At 34.8% G+C, this 18,389-nt stretch overlaps 1 protein-coding gene across 1 annotated transcript; it reads left to right on the top strand.

Annotated features, from left to right (window-relative positions):
• Positions 1–6,251: 6,251 nt before the first annotated feature.
• Positions 6,252–13,283, top strand: LOC148623762 (hyaluronidase-like). The gene is made up of 5 exons (XM_088565851.1): positions 6,252–6,637; positions 8,304–8,554; positions 10,510–10,650; positions 11,892–12,096; positions 12,302–13,283. The coding sequence occupies exons 1-5, from the start codon at positions 6,356–6,358 to the stop codon at positions 12,455–12,457; spliced, it is 1,035 nt and encodes a 344-aa protein (XP_088421977.1). The 5' UTR covers positions 6,252–6,355; the 3' UTR covers positions 12,458–13,283.
• Positions 13,284–18,389: the final 5,106 nt, after the last annotated feature.

Genomic DNA, 18,389 nt, shown 5'->3' on the forward strand with positions numbered 1-18,389 from the left:
AAAAATACGCGCCTGAAATGAGAAAATATGTTGGATACATCGATAATTAAAACAATAGTACCCAACATGTCTATTGTACACCGTTTCCATGTTAAAAAAAAATAACATTTTAGTTCATGTTGAGGTATTTTTTTTTCATGGGTAGGAGTGGCAATTTTCTACCCAACTTGACTAAGAAAGGTTCAAATAATTATTACGTGAACTCATTTGCAAGCTAAGACACTATATTAATGTACCGTATCAAACAAAAGCTTGTTTGAACTACGATTTATATTTTTAAGGGCTTTCCCTACCAGGGAAAAACCTTATTGTTTTTCTAATGTTTTTTTTATTATTATTCTTCCGTTATTTGGGAAATTTTCTTTGACATGCTCTTCCTTATTCATTTCTTCAAGATATCATTACCAAATTTGCACCATCGACAGAGCTCATTAAGGACTTTTACCAGATGACACTGTGATGAATTCCATTATCCATTGTAGAAGTTATCTCCCTTTTATTGGCGTTTTTTTTTTTCAACATGGTCCCCCGAACTCATTTTTCAGGATAACATGACCATATTTGATGAACATGTAGATGTCATCAGGTTCAATTAGGAAATTACCCTGCTAAGGATTTCATTGCCATCTTACACAGTTATGTCCCTTTAAAACAGTTTCTTTTAATCGCTCATATCTTAAAAACCATAAGAGATAGAATAATTCTGGAAACGGTTTCATGCACATAAACAGACGGCCTAATTAATAAACATAAATTTGTATTTTGTTATCAAACCATACTGGAGTTATATACCTTGAAATATCCTACTTAAGTTTTAAAAATTTATATTTCGAGAACCGGAAGTTGTAGAGACGTGGGACCTTCATCAATGATGTTTGGTCCATGTGACCTTTTATTTGCACCCAAGGTCAAAGGTTATAGAATGCTAGTTTTTTCCTCTTTCAATATTTACTTTGGCATGGCCCTGTTGCGTCATCTTTCAAGATATCATTACAAAATTTGACCCATCGATAGACCTTTCTTCGGACTTTTACAGGATAATCCCACGAAGAAGTTCATTATCCATTGTAGAAGTTATCTCCCGTTTATTAGCGTCTTATCAATATGGTTAATAGGTCCCCCGAACTCATTTTGAAGGATATCATTATCATACTTGGTGAACATGTAGATAATATGATGTTCTATTAGAAAATGACCCTTCTAAGGATTTCATTATCATCTTTAAGAGTTATGTCCCCTTAAAACAACTTATTTCCATCCCTCATATCTTGAAAACCATAATAGATAGAATCAATCTAAAAACTGTTTCATGTACACAAGATGAATACCTAATGAATAAACATTAAAATGTATTTTATTATCAAACCATACAGGAGTTATATCCCTTGAAATATCATACTTAAGTCTTCCAAATTTATATTTCGAGAATCAGAAGTTGTAGAAACATGGGACCTTCATCAATGATCTTTGGTCCATGTGACCCTTCATTTGCATCCAAGGTCAAATTTCATAGAGTGCTAGAAAGCATTCTCACTGCAAACTACAGGCCTTGCTATTGAGAATACAATAAGAGATAAGTGCATACATACAGGTATGGAATGACCCTCTCGATAAGCCCTATATTTTGAGACAAAATTTACAACTGTCAGACCGTCTGTCCAAAAGTTATGACAATTTAAATGTTTTGTAGAATCCGGTTTGTGACCTTGACATAAACGTATTACCTTGACCTTGTAAGTTTTTTCAAGGTCAGGTAATCCTGAGATGTATGGTGGTAGTTTCATGTCTCTTCGACTTCCGGTTCTGGAGTTGGTTTTTGCATCATATTTTAATAATCTTTGGGCTCAAAATGAGCTCCAAAATTGCCCAAATTATTTTGTAATTTTGTTCTATGTGTTCTGCAAATTATCATACAGTATAGTTTTGGATCTATTGAAATTTTAAGTCTTGAGAGCGGGGGTATATATTTTAAAATCCACAGCAGACACACAAATGGTCATGCCATAGAATGAAATATCTGCACAAGTACAATTGTTTCACAAAATACCAAGAACCAATATAAAAAGACCAATGATACCACAAAAACTTAAAATTTTCATATTTTCCAATAGTTTGATATATTTCATCCATACCTATTTATAGATTTGATATTGCATAATTTTTTTCAACTTTGTAGAAGGGGATCATGTGATATATCATTTTGAAGGTCTAAATGAGCAAATTTCAACCATGATAAGTAATACATGTTCAAATAGTAGGGTCATTAAGTGCAAAAATTTAAAGTTCTTAGAGGGTAAGGTTGTTGCATATCAAATGAACAGTCTAGTTTTAATTTTTGGTGCGATTTCGAAAATCCTTGGAAAATCTTTGCCAATGTTTCAATCAGATTTCAGATATCTCTTTAATACGGTTTTTGAGATGTCCAAGGGTCCACGCCCCAGAAAAAATCGACCTTTTAATTTACGGTCTAATTTTCTGCTATATTGTAATTGTAAGTCCCTATGCTTGAGTGTGTCAAAAACAATATAACAACTCCATTACTGTGGTGGTTGTCTTGCTTTCCAGAGTATATTATTGGTTTTTTTTTTCTGTTTGTGTTTTGTTGTCATGTGATCCCAGTAATCCCAAGTATAAGTGTTTAATTGTGTAATGATTTTTTTCCACAGTGGCAAGAATTAAAAGGGGAGGGTTGTGATCACACCAAATTACATTAACCCCGCCGCTTTTTTGCGCCTGTCCCAGGTCAGGAATTTCTGGCCTCTGTATGTATTGTTTCATTTTCACTTTTGGTTTACTTTTATGTTGATGGAGTATATGGGGGCAAATATTTCGCTGTACCTGTGTATAATGTTGTTTTGGGGCCAGCTGTAGTCTGCCCTGTTGTTTGAGGTAATTTGAAGAACCATGCGTGACCTTGAGCTGACATTTTTTATCCCGGTGGGGTTGTCGTCTCTTTGACATATTCACCAATCTATTATCGTTATATATCTAGGTGGTATCTTTCCGTTTCAGCTATGACTAGCGCTGTTTTTCTTACTGCATGCATAGTTACCGGTATTACATTCTATGTTCCTATTTTGTAATTGTTTTTTTCTGGTTTGTTATGGTATTCATCTGTCCAAGTACTTCCTTTTGTATTTGGTGCGTAGATTTGAATACATCTCTTTCAGTTGTAAGATCATTTCCAAGGGAATGCTTGATATCTTTACAAATTTCATTGTTTCTGTCATTCGAATTATCTACACGTTCCGAAGATATTAAAAATTTTTACGATGTAGGATGATTAGTTCTGCCATCAACTTCTCTGATGCTTGCATTTGCTTGTGCTAAGGTTTTCCATCCCTTGGACGGTTCCATTTCTCTAGTAACCAAGCCATCTGTCATGATTTTCTGTCTGAATTTTCTTTCTTAGTCTTTGACTCTCCAAAGTCTTCTTCAAGTTCAAAGCTATTAGATTCATAGCTAGGGACTAGTTTGCAGATACCAGGGCGCGTACATGTACCGATGGGCTATGCATGCCATACATTTCAGGGTCTAATCTGCTCTTTGACCTTGCGTTTTAGCTTGGGTCCGCAAGGTACCAGTTTGTCATCTAACACCTCGGGAGGCCCATTGCTAGAACACATTGGTCTTATTGCATGAATGGCTATAATTGGTTAAGAAGACAAGCACAACACACACACTGTGCGCATAACACGGGTTCCTACAAATGACAATGTCTTTGTTGGACACATCAAAAGTGCTTTTTTTTACATATTTGTAGATTCTAAAATTGACTTCGGCACGGTTTGGAGTGTTATGGAAAAAAATGCAGAAATATAACATATAAGGAGAGCTGTTTAACAATTTGGCAATATTGAATTATTTCGATATTTGCACAAGGTGGTACAAACAGTAAAGGCTAGAAACCACTAATTCCACTTCACAATAGGCTTCTATGCTAATTTCACAATATTCAATGGCTTCTCTGGACTTTACCTTAACTTTAACCTGCAGAGGACTATATATCAGCATGATTCTACATATGTCAGCTCACAATCCTCAGAGTGGCATGTGGGGTTAGCAGACTTGCAGTGCAGTACTGGTCACCGGAAGTGAAGGGTCTATAAATAGCATGGAAAATCCCAGTGTTTTCACAAGATAGGAGTATATTTAGAAATCATTATGGAGATTAGGCTTCACATCACAAGGCTAAAAACCACTAATTCCACTTCCCATAGGCTTCTATGCTAATTTCACAATATTCAATGGCTTCTCTGGACTTTACCTTAACTTTAACCTGCAGAGGACTATATATCAGCATGATTCTACATATGTCAGCTCACAATCCTCAGAATGGCATGTGGGGTTAGCAGACTTGCAGTGCAGTACTGGTCACCGGAAGTGAAGGGTCTATAAATAGCATGGGAAATCCCAGTGTTTTCACAAGATAGGGGTATATTTAAAAATCATTATGGAGATTAGGCTTCACATCACAAGAAGCAAAATGCACCTATAAAATGTACAGAAATGTTTTTCCTGTCAGAAACTGTTTAAATTTTTTAAATAAGATGAGAACTTTTTTCACAGCACTATGAGGAACAGGGGTAATTTCTGCGTAGGACTATTTTTGCGTACGTTCCAGATGCTCATTGGTTGAATTGGTGGTCTGTAACCACAAGAAGCAAAATGCACATATAAAATATACAGAAATGTTTTTCCTTTCAGAAACTTTAAATTTTTTAAATAAGACGAGAACTTTTTTCACAGCACTATGAGGAACAGAGGTAATTTCTGCGTAGGACTATTCTTGCGTACGTTCCAAATGCTCATTGGTTGAATTGGTGGTCTGTAACCTAAAGTGGTACATTTGTTTATACCAGTTTCCGGCCTTGTTTTTTGGTAAAATCTTACCTTGAAAAAAAAACTTTGTGTGTGTGTGTGTTACAAGATGACTAAACCCAGACCAGAAGTCTTATGGAGCTGTGTCAAAATGACAACACAAATTCAACTTCCAAAATTAGGTTTGCGAGCGATGCTTTGACATGTCGGCCACATACTTTGACAAACGAAATAGTTTGTCAAAGGATGTCTCGGTACAATAATTAAGCTTTCATGGAAGGAATATTTAGTAAGTTCAAAGAAGAAATGAAATCGAATCAATGATTGTTGACATAAAAATCTACGAATTGAGATAGTTCATTATCAGGACCGAACATACCCCTTATTAGGTATACGCTGTAAAACGGTGCTTTCTTCTCACCCATTATCTGTTCATCTACAAAGTCTGTTCGAACAACATAAAAGGTTGGAGTTCTGTTCCTCTTTAGGATGGCACTAAGTCAGAAAAATAGCCTACCAGACAACCTCTAGCACTGGGCACTTCCTATAAAATAAGGTAATGGGACGTGCCGCTGGAATAGGTGCCATAAAACGAACATAATTATATGATAAGCCAATAAAGTTTATATTACGAAATATATGGATAGCCAAAAACATCCTTGTAAAATATATGAAAAGGCCTACATTTTTTTCAGACTAAGGCTTTAGCAATATGTATATATGAACTCCCACAAAAAAAAAAAAAAAAAAAAAAAAAAAAAAAAAAAAAAAAAGGAGTGACATCATGCAGGTGCCCCGGAAGGTTAAGTATGTCCCACACCGCCTGGGGCACTCATCATTTAGCAAGTGAGTATAATCCAGTATTAGTCTAGCAACAATAATGCAGCTCCCCGATTTCCCGTTACAAACAATTCACACTATCCAATTCTTATACTTCGTCTGAATGTAGGCACGAAACCACAATTAATTTTCCCACTGTCTTCTTTATAGCCTTTCTGTAATTTAAAAAAATTCCACCGGCGCAATTCAATTCAGATTTTCAGGGACGTTAATTTGAACCTTCCAACAACTTATATAAAAAAAATAAAAAAATTTACCATTATTTTTTCAAATTTTATGCATAAACACAGAGATACCCTAAAAAATGACCCAAAATGGCTTCTGGATGTCACAAACTTGACCTTTTTTGACCTCACCAAATCACAACCTAAATGTCAAATTTCTCATTTCAACACATCTACTAAAATAATTTCATTATTCCTCTTCCATTTGAGCACAAAAAGTATGAGAAATTCTGAAAGGAAGTGTTTCTAAAAAATTTTTGAAAAATCCCCTATTATTATAGGAACTATATACAACGAAAAGCTAAGGGCAGATAATTGTGGTCTCGTACCTGTAGCTGAAATATTGCTGCTCGGACGTTAAACCCCAACAAACAAACAAAATTGTTATACTAAATACTTACTGGTATCTAGCGGAACCGTATTTTTACATAGATCACGTGACTCTATTACGAAAATCACATGCCTACAAAATGGTCAACGATGCTAAAACTACATTAATATTAGTGTTATGTTTTGTTTGTGCAGTAGGCTATGTTTATACAAAAAAGAAGTTTGATATTGTTTGGAATGTACCTTCTCATAAATGTGATGTTACATACGGAATAAAAATACCCCTTTCTAAGTTTCATATACAATTTAATCGAAACCAAACGTTTTTTGGAGATTTGATGAATCTGTTTTACGAGCCAACTCCTGGGCTATATCCAAGAATTTTACAGAATGGAACGTTTGAAAATGGAGGATTGCCCCAGGTTAGTTTAATTATTTACAAGATTTGTTTAAAATATGATAGGTAATGTGTCGGTGTGTGGTGGCACAAATTAAGGTTCAATCGTTAAAACATCATTGCAAAAATAAAAACGCTCCGAGCCAAAAGTACCAACTGTCACGCATATAAGCCGATTTGGCTGTATTTTCCTATAATCTATTGCGTTTTCCCTTTCATCTTTCACACATTTGTCAAATGTCATGGGTAGCTTGGCAGCCCCGCCGATCATTAGATATGCCTTTTAAACCATACAGTAATCGATATTATCCTTTCTTGAACTTTCTGAATTTTAACAGATTTCATTCAGACCATTATTTAATCATAATGTTCCTTATTTTTAATAATTAGGAAAAAGACTGTGAGATGACCGCTTGAACTTCTTGTTTCAACAAAAAAAAACCGAATAGGATAATATATTCAACATATATTGTTGCACAATTATGTTTTCCTGTTTAATAAATTCATTTTTTAATCCAAATCTAAAGTGATCACATGTACCTGTATGCAACTGAACAATACACACAATTTTAAATTAACGAACTTTGAAACGGAACGAAACATAATATCATAAGCAAATCAAAGGAATGATATCGCCAAAATGACTATTTTGTATGTAGTAAAAAAAAATCCTCATGTTGTAGTACAAGTACGTTTTCCAATTATATCGGTAACATCAGAATGAGTAATCGTTATAAAATAAAGTGTCAAGAGGAAATAGCCTATTTTTAATTAGTGTTAAGTGTCACTTAAAACTTGTGAAGTAATCGACCCATTTCACTGTCAAATTTTTAATGTCAAAATTAGGCATGTGTGGAAGGCGGAAACCGTGAAAAAAATACAACATACAAATAAAACAAGCAATACTGAAATAAACCAAACTAAATTAGTGTCTTAAACATTTAGCATTGTATGTAGAACAGGATAGAGCGAAGAATAGAAAGGCTTGGCGAAGGGCCTTATAGTTTTTGAAGGTTTTTGTTTCACCCCTTTTGAAATAAGAGGCCAGAGAGGGGGTGTGGGTATTATCATTAGAATCGATAGGAAAAATTCATTATTAATGCGATTTTTTATGATTCAGATGTTAAAATATGCTACTTTTAAAATTCTGTATTTTGTAATGGGGGATGGGTTCCTAATGATCAGATTTCGAAATTTTTTCATTGAATTTCAAATTTTGTGCTATGTTGTGTCTAAACAAGTTGCTGTGTTCATAATAAATTGTAATTCCTTTCACTCAAGTGTGTCAGAAACTAACATTGCGCCCACTCTTGCCCCTAGTGGACAGAGTTCGACATGCTGCACTCCGGGAAGCTCTAAAGTTGCTATATTGTCAAACTTTACAAATTGAAAATGCCTTTATTGTCACCTCCTCACTTGTCTTTTCTCTGCAAAATAAACAAAACGTTAGCGCTTCAACAGGTATCGTTTGATTTATTAAACCACACGGCTCGTCTCTTCGTGTCTTATCCAGACCGTTACTGTTGACAACTAGTATTAAAAATAGGAGATGTGGTATGATTGCTAATGAGATCCAACAAATTTCATGCGACGAGCAATTAAACTCAATCAAGCGGAAACAAAAACTTTTCAGCTCATCTTCCTTTCAAGGAGTGACTTTTCGTTTTTTGTTTTTTTTTTCTTTATTTCAGATGACAAATATTTCAAAACATGTTACACAAGAGAAGATCGATATTTTAAAAATGATTCCTAGTGAGCATTTTCAAGGATATGCTGTTATCGATTGGGAGAGTTGGGTTCCAATGTTTGATCGTAATTCATATGCTCATCAGCAAATGGTTTACATTAAACAGTCTGAAAGTCTTATTCACAGGCGTCATCCTGGGTGGAATTCAACGAGAATAGAAGAAGAAGCCAGAAACGAATTTCAGTATTCTGCAAGGTATACAATAAATGACGTTATAGCAAATCGTTTGCCAATAAGGTTCTATACTATAGCTTGAGAAGTGTAAAATGAATCTCTATGAAACTATACTACAAGGATTCATATCACAAAAGGAAGGTTACCATTGTTTTGAGGGTTATGAACTGTTTAGGACAAGGACCCGAAACAGCATTTTTCTGTTAGCATAACAAGAATTCGAGTACAAAAAATTGGCTCTGTATTAAATTGGATTAGAAGGTCCCATGCCACAAACGAAAAGTTCTGTTAGATTTTCGGAGTTATGGTCCTAAGGTAGTACAATTCAGTTAGGTCATTGATGAAAATTTGGTCTTATTTTGTTGAAATAAAGCTTTTTTGAGGCGGTCTGCTGAAATTTCTAGTGTTTTGTCATAAAAAAAGTGCATATTTTTGAAATCCTTGGTGTGTGGTGGTTTAAGTCATTTATAAGTAATTTAGTGATTATTGTTATAAAATCCAGTAGCCATGGTAAAATACTGAAAAAAAATATTACTGAGTTTTAGTACAAATCATGGATGCCTTTCCAAAACTAACAGCCAATTACTATGTTTTATAAAATATCAGACACTAAGACACTACCACAGGATGAAAGCATGCATGGAGTAGGTGGAAAAGGGGCAAAAATAATAAGACCCTTTTCGATTCATATTCTCACAATTTTAGTTCCAAAAGTTCGTGCGAAATAAGGTATTTTGAAAATCAGCCATCTAATGCTGAGGAGAGAACCTAATACGGTGGGGGACTGAAACGTTCCGGATACCATTCTTCCTTTAAATTACACCCGTTTACCATTACATATATTACATCTGTCTATGTATAAATGCTTAACTGCATTAAAACAATATATCCACCAAATTTCAACTTTTAATTTTAAGTTTTACAAAATTTGATCGGGGTAACTTGGTGTGCGAAACACTGCACCTTAATGTAACTGTATAGTGCACCTTAACCGTTAGGAATGAGGGATCAACAGAAGAAAAACAAGCGTTTTCAGTTTTCCGGACCATAGTCTGAGTTTTATGCTTAATTTTATTGGTTAGGTCTATTTTCGATTTTGTGACCCGTTCTGTTTTTGGTCAAAACAAGGATCCAAAATTAAACTTTGATTTAACCAAAGGACCCGGGCCAACTTTTCTAGAGTTAAAAAACTATGATTATGTTCTTTAATACACCACAAATCGATTATATTTTATCCGGGGGCAATAGTGTGATAACATAAAATGCGAACTGATCATTGCCAAAATAGGAGAAAACAGTTACAGAAATTAATAAATGCCATTATTATAATGAAATGTTGACACAAAAATAAGCTTGAGTCTGGGTCGAACCAAAACCCTTAACCGCAAAAATTGGAACGGACGCTACGCTTGAATTGTGTCTTATAAGCTATATAAATTGTCACGTGTATGAATTTGTTGTTTTTTACCAAAATGCACATCATCAACCATCATACGCTATCAGAAGACATGTTCTTCTTTAACCACAGAACGGGAAAAAAGCATACACTATAATGGTTGTATATGTGCTACTTCGGAAATTCCCGAGCAGATATGTTGAAAATGCATTTCCATCGATTTTTTATTTTTCAACCTTCTGTTTTTTTTCACAAATTTGCATTTTTTTGAAACACTATGTATTTTTTATCTACAGACCCCAATGATTTTGGCTTTTTGGATAAGTTTTGACATTGGTCCTACTAGTGGTCATAATCCTAGGGAAAACTGACCAGGCACCGTATTCACTAAAGATACGATACGACGCGTTTAAAAATAATTCTGTGCATGTATATGATGTGCGTTTCGCCTAATAGACTAACGCTGGTTTCATATACGTTTATAGTGCCTACTCGGGTTAAAACGTTTAAAGACATGTACCATACAAAAACTTAAAATTATGTATTATATATATCCAATCTTTACTTAATTTTCTTGTAGAAAACTTATGGAAGTGACCTTAAATATTGCGAGACAACTACGCCCGACAGGCGGCTGGGGCTTTTATGGATTTCCTAGATGTTACAATTTCCGGAGAGGACAGGCGAATTGTTCTTATGATACACAAGTATTAAACGACCAGTAAGTCAAGCTCTGCACTTCTTCTGTAGTAAAACTAGTCAAAATTTCCTCTGATCCTGCAACCCTCCCCTTTTGTATTTGCAGGGTCATGGAAAAATCGGACTGTAGTAAAACCCTCCCGCTTTTTTATTTGTATTTGCAGGGTTATTGGAAATCGGACTGTAATAAAACGAAACAGTAATGAAAATTAAACAAAAATGTTATTAAAATGCCCTTATTCGTACATTTTTTTAACATATTCATATATAACCTTACAAAGTTTTTAATTACGATTTGTTATCACGAGTTAATGCTTTAATTAGGCCATTTGAATCGATTGTAATTTGGCTGATTGGGGTCACATGTGTTTTAACATGAAATTAAAAAAAAATAATACGAACTGTCCTTTGACAAACAAAACTAATCGGTTGTTGACATAAATGTTTAACGCCACCACTTACTTAATGTACCTAACCTAACCCAGAAACCCGTAGCGCAGTGGTTGTTGTTTTTTTTTTATGTTCATTGTTATTCGTTTAATGTTTTTTTTTTTTTGTATAGATTAGGCCGATATAGCTTCACATGATTTATTATGAGTCTTTTACAGCTTGCTATATGGAATGGGTATATTATTAATTGAAGGCCGTGTAGTGACCTGTAGTAGTCTAATTGTTTGTTGCTTGGCATTTGATGGATGACTATCCCATAGGCAATCATACCACATCTCTTATTTTTATATTTTGTAATAAAACATTTTAACACCAAAGGTAAAAATATTCCTGTGCCAGGCTCGACCGAAAAACCTACTCTTTATCAACGAATACATTTTTACCTAAAAGGACCTAACCTACCATCTTGCGCTTTAAGAAGTTATCTTTTTCTGAAATTTCAGAACGCAAAAGACCATGCATTTTAATGTTTGGTGCCTCTTTGGAAATTCCCGACTCAAATTGTTCTGTTTAGAACGAAAAAGTCGAAAATTATTTTCAACGATTTTTGTTGGAAGTTTTTGTACTTTTCCTCTATTTGATTTTTTTTTTAAAATATGCATTTTTGGGAAAATTAATGACTTTTCTACAGATTCTAATGGAAATTTCGGACATTTTAGCAATTTTTAATAGGCCCTATGCTTTTGGTCAGAGGTCCTTTGACTGTTGTAATATTTATACATTCACATAATCATGTTTACTTTCGATAAAAAGTATTATTAATTCAATGGTAATCGTCTTGTTTCGTTTTTTTAAAATAAATTTTACTACTAGGCTATGTTGGTTGTTCCGGGCAAGTACTGTAACTTTTCCATCGATTTACCTGACAGAAAATTGGGGGTCAGCGGAGGAAAGAAGAATAAGAGTTCGTGGAATCATAAACGAAGCCTTTCGTGTACAAAAAAGCTGTGGTATACAAAAACCAATTTTAGCTTACTCAAGATACAGATATTCTGATACTGAGAAATTTTACAAAATTGTAAGTTGGATACAATTATTAGTTTAGAAAAAAAAAAACAGACTTTGTCAATTATTCAAAACAACAACGAATTTAGAATTCATACAAATTTGTATTGATCGAATTTGGCCATATCTACTATCATATGGAAAACTTTCTAGGTAGATGACATCTGTGCAAAGAAAAAGATTTCTGCTAACTTACAAATTCACTCTATATTTTGTAGATAGACCTGAAGAATACAATTCAGCAGTCACTTGATGCCGGCCTAAATGGTTTGATATTTTGGGACACCTCCAGAAATTTCTTAAATATACAAGATTGCCTTCAATTGCAAACATACATCACCGAAATTCTTGGTCCATTTCTGATGGAGCTTTAAATTTCTGTGTCAGAGGGTATTTTGTTGTCACTATGGAGCCAAAATAGATAGATAAAACCGATAAATGTGTACAGGAACAATAAGTTTCTGAGATATCTTCTCATCTGTTAACTGACTCTGTCGTACACTATCAGTGGTTAAATTATGAGTTCTTCGGTGTACCTAGACACTAACAATATTTCAGCGTTTTTACAACGCTTGACCGCAAACAACTCATCAGGTGCTATCTCCTTGAAGTGTTGTCAGAACATTTGGCTCCCAAGGAACTGTTGTTATGTTATCTTCTTGTAGTGTTGTTCAGTGGCGTTGTCATGAAACATGAACTATATGAAACATGAATCATTTGATTACAATAAAGGCCTCAGCATGAGGCTTGATAGTAGAAATTAACAATATATTAAATAAATGCAGAACAAACATATTTATTTGCGAAATAAACAGTAAAGTCAGAACAATGACTCCAAAACAACTGTTATTAGGTCAATCGTCATATAGGAAAAGGTGGTGAAATTAAATCTATCCAATTTTATGAAGATTCATAGTAAACTGTATAATGAATAACTACAAAAATGAAAATAATATCAAACATCAGTACAGCATCTCATTTTACCATTGTACGCTTTATCATTATTTTTGTACAATTTTAGATTTATGAAAATAATACCTTGATCTATGTGCATCATATATCACCATCATTTTATTGTTATTTTACACCTTACAATCTCGGGTTTTCATGAAGTGGGAACTTTATTCAGACCACCCATGTTTTCATGACTTAACGTTATGTTGCTTATGCATATGAGTAATAAACTCTTACATTCTGTTGGTTAAACGTTAATCACCTGATGTGTAAAATAGTAACCGGTCAGTTAAGTTATTCCCCTTATAAAAACGCTTTGGTGATTTTGACATAATTCACTCTTCAGGTTGACTATCCTGGTTCCCGGGACTACGTTCCAGGTATTAGCTACTAGCAATATACTCTCACGAGTATTCCCTACTTGTGGAGCTCGGGATGCAGCCTTTGTTTTGTTTGTTGGAGTTTAACGCCCGAGCGGCAATATTTCAGCTATATTCAGGCAATGAACATGACGTGGATGATAAAATGAACATGAAATGATGATGAAATGAAAAATGGGATGGGACGCAAAGATAATGGGGTCGAGAAATTTTGATTGCCACTGGAAATTGGGAGAGGTGGATAGGGTCGGACAATTGAGCCTCCTGTGGCGGAGCCCTGTGGTTCCTTCTCCGGGAGAATACCACAGTAGGGTTCTTTAACGTGGCATCTTTCCCAACACGGTGCACCACTATGGTTTGCGGACAGGTTTTCCGTATCATAGCCTGACAACCCCAGCATGTAACACACCAGGGGTTTGCGGTCAGGTTTTCCGTATCATAGCCTGACAACCCCAGCATGTAACACACCAGGGGTCAGGTTTTCCGTATTATAGCCTGACAACCCCAGCATGTAACACACCAGGGGTACCCCTGGTGTGTTACATGCTGGGGTTGTCAGGCTATGATACGGAAAACCTGTCCGCAAACCATAGTGGTGTACCGTGTTGGGAAAGATGCCACGTTCCTCGCACGTTAAAGAACTCTACTATAGTATTCTCCCGGAGTGGGAACCATGGGGCTCCGCCACAGGAGGCTAGATTGCCTGACCCTGCCCACCTCTCCCTATTTCCACTGGCGGTCAAGGTTTGTCGACCCCGTTGTCCTTGTGCCCCAAACAAACAAACAAAACAAACATTCAAGAGGTCCCCAAAAAGTATCTTGAATATATGAGACATATATTTATCAATATTATCTTACATTGGTATTAAGAATGGACAAAAACCTCGGTGACTTTAACCTTCAATTTGAATTCGCCGCCTTTGGGACTTTGAAATTCAATACTGATGAATGCTGTAAGTTCAACAGAGTATATTATTATCAATTATTAGAATTTTCCTAATTAATGGAGTGATCGTAGTGATCGTAATATATCGACTGGATTATTTGGATTATCATTCATACCAGGATATAATCGTATCCATACCGTATTAATTTTGTACATTAGTAATGCTTCCAGATAAGGTCAGCCCAGCGTTTATTAATATAATTATTGGAATATTTTATTCAAGATCATTACGACTACTGTTTCCCGGTCGAAACACAGTAGGTCGAAATTACTCGGCCGATCGAACTTCGACCAGTTAACCTACTAACAGACATCTACTAACACAATCCCCGCAAGGGCGGTCGTTCGAGATGAGCAAGGATAGTCAAGACCTAGACTTGCTACGTGTCCCTCTCTTTATATTAAAGAATATATGAAAAAGTTTATTGCTTGCATGCATCCCTCTGATAGCAAATCTACTAATTAATTCACAGAAATTAGTTGTGGTGTTATCAGAGAGGTTAATTACATAGATTTTCTATGTCTTATATATAATAAAGAGGGACTGGTAGCAAGTCTAGTCAAGACCGTAAAAACCAATCGGATTGACACAATTGTCATTAGCAGACGACAAAATATGTCAGACAATAAAATACCACAAAATACAGGAGAAATAAAAAAAATAACAACACAAAAACACCTAACAAATAACATAAAATGACAGTTTGGTATGACAAGTCGTTGTGGAATTTTTTACATTAAGGATTTATTATTGATATCAATAAATTGTCATTTATTGATATCTGTAAATGTAACATATTTATTCACACGTTAACAAACGAATATTTATATTAACAAATGCTTTATCAACACGTTAAGTAGCAGTCTGTATAAAAAATCAGACAGAAGGTGATTCATGCATGTCAAAAACTCACCAAATTCAGTTTTATTTCTTGTTCCGAAACATTTACCGATCACATATCCAGTTTTAGTTTTTCATTTGGTTGTCATTTGTTTCATTTTGAGATAAAAATTATATAGATATTAGATTGTACTTGAAATTTGCACTTTTGTTATGTATTGGGTTAATTGTGGGTCAGTAAAAAGTAAATAGTAATTAGCTATATCAGGATTAAGATTGACGTTATATGCACAGACTTTCTCACGACCATCTGTTGATTGATCCCAGCATCACAGGATAAAGATATACAGTCTTATGTTATAACATTTTATGACACTATCCCCCGTTGAACATTACACTGGTTTAATTAATTGCTTTTGACAAGTAGATATTTTGGTTCGATTGAACTTCAGAAAGTTAGCCATTGGTCAGAGTTAGAATTTTTAATGTCTTATTTATAATTTGTGAGAGGAGTTTTTGGTGTGTTATATTCCCTGCACGTTTTGTATCTTGAGATAGCTTACCACCATGCTCCGCTCTTGTAACATCGAGCGTTACTTATGTTATTTGTAAAATATTGCACCGTCTATATAACATCATAATAAACGATATATTTAGAACAATGGATTAAGTACTTGAAATAGTGGAATGCCTATCTCCTGTTTATTATTTGGTTGGCTTTTTCCGGACTTACACTTTGAGGTACCAGTATCGTATTGCATATCCCTGAGCGGGTGTACGTCAAAACATGGATGCCATAAAAATATAGTGCATTTTCTTTTTGCCTCTCTACAAACTAATGTTTTGTCAAAAGACATGAACAATGACTTAAAAAATAGAGCAAACATCACACTGTAAGATGAAGAACTTTTTTAAAAGAAAATCTAGCATAATATCATAAAAATGTTCCACTGAAAAGGTTGGTTAGGTGAGTGCAAAACGAAAGTGAAAGTAGGGAAAATGGCTATTTATAGTTCAAGACTACTTTTCTGTCCAATCTTCGTGGACTCACCCTATTTTCTTTGCAGGAAATTATTTTTTCACATGTCCTTAGAAATGCTACATAAGTGAAAGTTTTATTGAATCAATTTACATATTTTTTAAAAAATCCTAAAAATATGCACTTCACTATAGAGGTCTATGGGAAAATTAATACGATACTGAGACCTTGATAGTTGAACATCGTTCCCCCGTTGTTTACACTTTGCAAGCGTTATCGTTCTTGATTTGGTTTAATTTGGTTGAGAGATAAAGTATAATTTTCTGAAAAGTGCAGATCTAAATGCAGACATGATTATCGTTATGTGAATGTGTAGCATATATAGAGTGAAAAAGCATCATTCGTTCGGTGGTTTTTTTCTACACCATGAATCACTTAGTCGTTGGTAGTGTCTGAATGTTATGTGGACTGCTACTTAATAAATGTTTATCAGCATGTTAATAATTAGTTATTGATATCAATAAGTTGTACGATTAAAGATTTAATAACACGTTCATTAATATTTATCAACATGCTAATAATTGAATATTTTTTAAATCGTTAATAAATATTTATTACGCACTGACCATTTTTTACTGAAGTGGTCCTGGGATTTTCAATCTTGCAAAATACGTTTTTTCTGCGCTATTTAAAATTATTTTATTTTTTTTTAAAAGCAAGTGAATTATAATTTTTTTTCAGGAATATGGCAATTTTTTATAATTTTTTTGCCAGTCAACATTACGATAAGACTAAATGGAAAATATTATATAAATATCAAGGGAGGGCATATGAAAGTAAAGATTCAGTTCAATCAGATATTTTATTCTAGATTTACATCCCCCCCCGCTCTTAAAAAATGACATTTTTTTTTAGAATTAAATGGGAGGGGAATTTCAAAATCACGATTTTTTTCACATCCGCTTCTTGTATTTAGGCACTTCAATTCTTGGTGACCAAATTAATGTTTCTTCTCTGAAAGTGTCGACCACATTTTCCTTGTGTTCCATCTAATTTTTCATTTTATCACCATTTCATGTTCATTGCCTGGATATAGCTGAAATATTGCTGCTCGGGCGTTAAAACCTAACAATCAATCAATCAATCAAGATATTGCAAGTATTTTCAAAGTTGATCTTCAAGACCTCAAATGGAAATTGGGTACGGCCCTGGGGCTTTTCCGGTCCTGATTCTCCATAAGGCTTTTATGATTTCATCCTTTGTGATTGGGCAAGTATCAACATCAAGGTCTTCTCTAGGACGTAGATTAGGAGCATCTTGTATATCTTCCCCATTTAAATGTGGTCCATCTAAGTTTGTTATCACTTTGCCATCTTTGTCTTTCACTGGTTTAGATGTGTTGGTCTTTCTACCTGCCAGTTGGCATGTGATGTTGTACACAGTTATAGTGTCATTTTTTGCCCATGGCATTCTTTGTTTTTGAAGCGAGCTCGTTAATGTAGGTTCTCTTATCTGTCTGGTCTTTCTCTTTACTTCTTTCCTTCGTCAACCATTCTTGGCTTGACCTGGTCAAGTTGTATCTTAACAGACCTACGCTTCTCAGTTGTCTCGATTGTATCGTCAGATAACCATGGCTTGTATTCCTTCTTTGAGAATCCAAGTTCTTCTTGGCATGTGGTGTTATATGTGGACTTTACTCTCTCCCATTGTTTGTCTACTGCGCCTCTTCCTTATGTTATGCTTTCTGCTTCTAATTTGATCTTGTATGGTTGCCCTGGCTATCTTGATCTTAAATTTAGCCACCACAAGTTGACGATCGGATGCTATATCAGCACCTCGATAAGCTCTTATGTCTCCATCTCCTAGCGATTGTTATGTGGTCTATCTAATTTCTAGTTTTTATTCCTTGAGATACCCAGATTGTTTTGTGTATATCCTGTGAGGAAACAGGATTGTCGTACCTCCTACGACTAGATCGTTGTGGAAGCAACCATTTCCGTTGATGTTACAAATTCCTTCCTCTCCGTGATGAGTTCTCTCCCTGTGTTATCTTTTTAAACTTTGGCACTCATGTCACCCATTACAATCAAGATGTCTCGTGGTGTTGTTCAATCTTGGGTAGCTTGGAACTGGTTGTAAAACTCCTCTTTGTCTTCTTCCCCTGCTACGTTGGTAGGAGCTTAGCATTGAATGACTCTTACTTTTT

This window comes from Perna viridis, chromosome 2 (assembly GCF_037379345.1).
Source record: "Perna viridis isolate PV_CMFRI_1.1 ecotype Kerala chromosome 2, ASM3737934v1, whole genome shotgun sequence".
NCBI classification, from domain to species: domain Eukaryota; kingdom Metazoa; phylum Mollusca; class Bivalvia; order Mytilida; family Mytilidae; genus Perna; species Perna viridis.